The following is a 2,845-nucleotide window of genomic DNA, read 5'->3' on the forward strand; positions in this document are numbered from 1 at the left end:
TAAAAAAAAAGTTCTAATTAGCTTCCATGTAAATGGTGACCTTTCTACGGGAGAGAGAGACATTCATGCAGCATTTCAGTTAAAAAGATAGCGTGTTAGTTACCTTGTTTAATTTGGCGGAATGGTTGACTGGGCAACTACGCAGACCAAATTTATATAGAGATTAATCTAAGCCCATGTTGGATAAGAAACAGAGATCATAGCTAGCTTCTTAACATCATTATCACCAATTGGAGCATGACATATTTGACCAAACAAACACAATTGCCACACGCAGATAATTCTGGATCGTTCGTTCATCAAGGACCTGCCCAATTGATCATTAATTTGATGCAGAAAACCAACCACGTTCATAAATCGTCGCCCTTTATTAGTACATCATTCTATGGCCGGTACACCTAAAAAGCCTTTGCCTAAAAATGTAAGATAAGTCGTCCAACCTAGGATTGATATACAATAGTCAAGGTGCGATTTTGTCAAAAGATCTTTATCCATTCATTCTATAACTATGACCACATCCATGGTTAGCGATGTCAAGTTATATATCCCAAAGCATTTATGACAAAGTGAGAAAACTTCATTACCTCCTCTTCAATGGCTTCCAAGACTCTTCAGATGTTTTCCTTATTCTGCTCTGTTTTGTTTCTCCAACTTCACTTCTCGGCAGGCCAAAGTGCAGTTCAATCTGCCTATTGGTTTCCAGACAGTGGGATTGAAGCCGGAGACATAGACTCCACTTTGTTCACTCACCTCTTCTGCGCTTTTGCCGATCTTGATGCCGACTCAAACCAAGTCACTGTTTCATCCTCAAACTCTGGCCCTTTCTCACAATTCACCCAAACTGTCCAGCAAAAGAACCCTAATGTCAAAACCCTTTTGTCCATCGGCGGTGGAAATTCTGATACAACCGCCTTCGCCTCCATGGCCAGCCAAGCCAGCTCCAGGAAAAGCTTCATTGATTCCTCAATAAAACTAGCCAGGAATTATGGGTTCCATGGCCTGGACCTTGACTGGGAGTACCCAGAAACTGCTGCTGACATGTCTAACCTCGGGCTGCTCTTCAATGAGTGGCGGGCGGCGGTGGCCGCCGACGCAAAAGCCACAGGAAAACCGGCTTTGCTTCTGACTGCAGCTGTTTACTATGCGCCAAGGGTGAATGGAGTGGATTATCCAATTCAAGCTATAGCAAATGGACTAGACTGGATCAACTTGATGGCTTATGACTTCTACGATCCAACTAGGTCTCAGGTGACAAATTCTCACGCTGCATTGTACGATCCAGCAGGCCAAGTCAGTGGGGATTATGGTGTTGGGGCTTGGATTGAGGCCGGTTTGGGCTCAAAGAAGCTGGTTCTGGGTTTGCCATTTTATGGGTATGCCTGGAGGCTGGTTAATGCTAATAATCATGGCCTTTATGCACCGGCCAATGGTGCAGTGGGTCCGGAAAGTGGGGCAATGGGGTTCAACCAAATCAGGAATTTCATCACTCAGAACAATGCCCCAGTTGTGTACAATGCCACAGTGGTCACAAACTATTGCTATTCTGGGACAACTTGGATAGGGTACGATGATACCATGACTGTTTCCACCAAGGTTTCTTATGCTAAGCAACAGAGCTTGCTTGGTTACTTTGCTTGGCATGTTGCAGCAGATGAAAATTGGGCACTTTCCAAAGCAGGTTAGTTCTCAATCTATCTATTATTTACTTTGGTTGTATAAATAAAGTAAAAGAGTGGCGGTTGTGGGGTTTAAAATACTATATAAATAGAAGATCTAGTTAAATATTGTTCTTTTATAGAAAAAAATTATTACTGACGCTTATATAATGCGTATTGAATTTATGTGAAATAATTACATTTAGGAGATGCGTGTTACAGCAATATATATATATATATAGGTAGAATGCTAAGGTTCAAATTGTAACAAGTACTACCCCATAATTTTTGTCATTTAATATTGTTTGCAATGTAAGTTTGTAGAAGTTTGAAAAGAACAGGGGCTTAAACAAGAAATTATTGCGTGTACGTTAGAAGGAAGTATAAATTATTAACTGTAATAGTTTATAGAGGTTAACAAAAATGCACAACATGTTGTGGTTATTATCATATTGTTATTATTGTAATTATACATGCATATTATTAAGACATAAATTTTAGGAAGTTAATTGAATCTTTACCCCAACACCTTCAAGGGGTTTCGGATTTTTTTTTTCTTTTTTTGGTTTAATTAATTGGGTTTGATTTTAATTTAAGCAAGGGTTGGTTTCTAATTTTATTGCAGCCGAACAAGCATGGGGAGCATGAAAGTCAAGGCTAAAGGGAGACGCGTATCCATGAATGATATATGCTCACAAAGATCAATTAATTAGAATAAACGGCCTTTTACTGTACAAGGCTTGTACTTAGAAAGCTAAATGATATGGAAGGCTTTTACTGTACAAGGCTTTTACTGTACAAGGCTTGTAATTAGAATAAGCCGAACAAATATTTTTTTTTTTTTTGTCTCCATATTATTGTGGTCTTCTAATATTGTATTTGTACACACCAGAGGTGTATCTTTTATTATGTATGTATAAATAAAAATATATATTTAATAATTAAATTTTAAATTTTTTATCTTTTAAATAAAAATTAGGCCAATTTGTGTTTGGTTGTAATAGGAAGATTGATTTTTTAAGTTTATATTATAATAGATTTTATACGTTACAACTTTAAGTATTAATAAGTTTTTAACTTTAAGTATTTTAACATTTAGCGTAATATTATGTCACTACACACAATTTTTTTTCATACAAATAATATTTAAAAAAATTAAAAGACTCAACTTCAACTATTAAATATATTTT

General features: G+C 36.8%; 1 protein-coding gene across 1 annotated transcript; it reads left to right on the forward strand.

The window, feature by feature from the left end:
• The first annotated feature begins 522 nt into the window (after positions 1-522).
• On the forward strand, positions 523-2,615 carry LOC127806951 (class V chitinase-like). The gene is made up of 2 exons (XM_052344577.1): positions 523-1,678; positions 2,281-2,615. Exons 1-2 carry the CDS (start codon positions 595-597, stop codon positions 2,301-2,303), a joined length of 1,107 nt encoding a protein of 368 aa, XP_052200537.1. The 5' UTR covers positions 523-594; the 3' UTR covers positions 2,304-2,615.
• Positions 2,616-2,845: the final 230 nt, after the last annotated feature.

The sequence above is a fragment of the Diospyros lotus genome, chromosome 7, assembly GCF_014633365.1.
Source record: "Diospyros lotus cultivar Yz01 chromosome 7, ASM1463336v1, whole genome shotgun sequence".
Taxonomy (NCBI): Eukaryota; Viridiplantae; Streptophyta; class Magnoliopsida; order Ericales; family Ebenaceae; genus Diospyros; species Diospyros lotus.

Coding starts and splice junctions, on each gene's coding strand:
- LOC127806951 (XM_052344577.1), top strand. CDS start 595: ATGGCTTCCAAGACTCTTCAGATGTTTTCCTTATTCTGCTCTGTTTTG. Junction 1,679..2,280: donor TTGGGCACTTTCCAAAGCAG/GTTAGTTCTCAA, acceptor ATTTTATTGCAG/CCGAACAAGCATGGGGAGCA.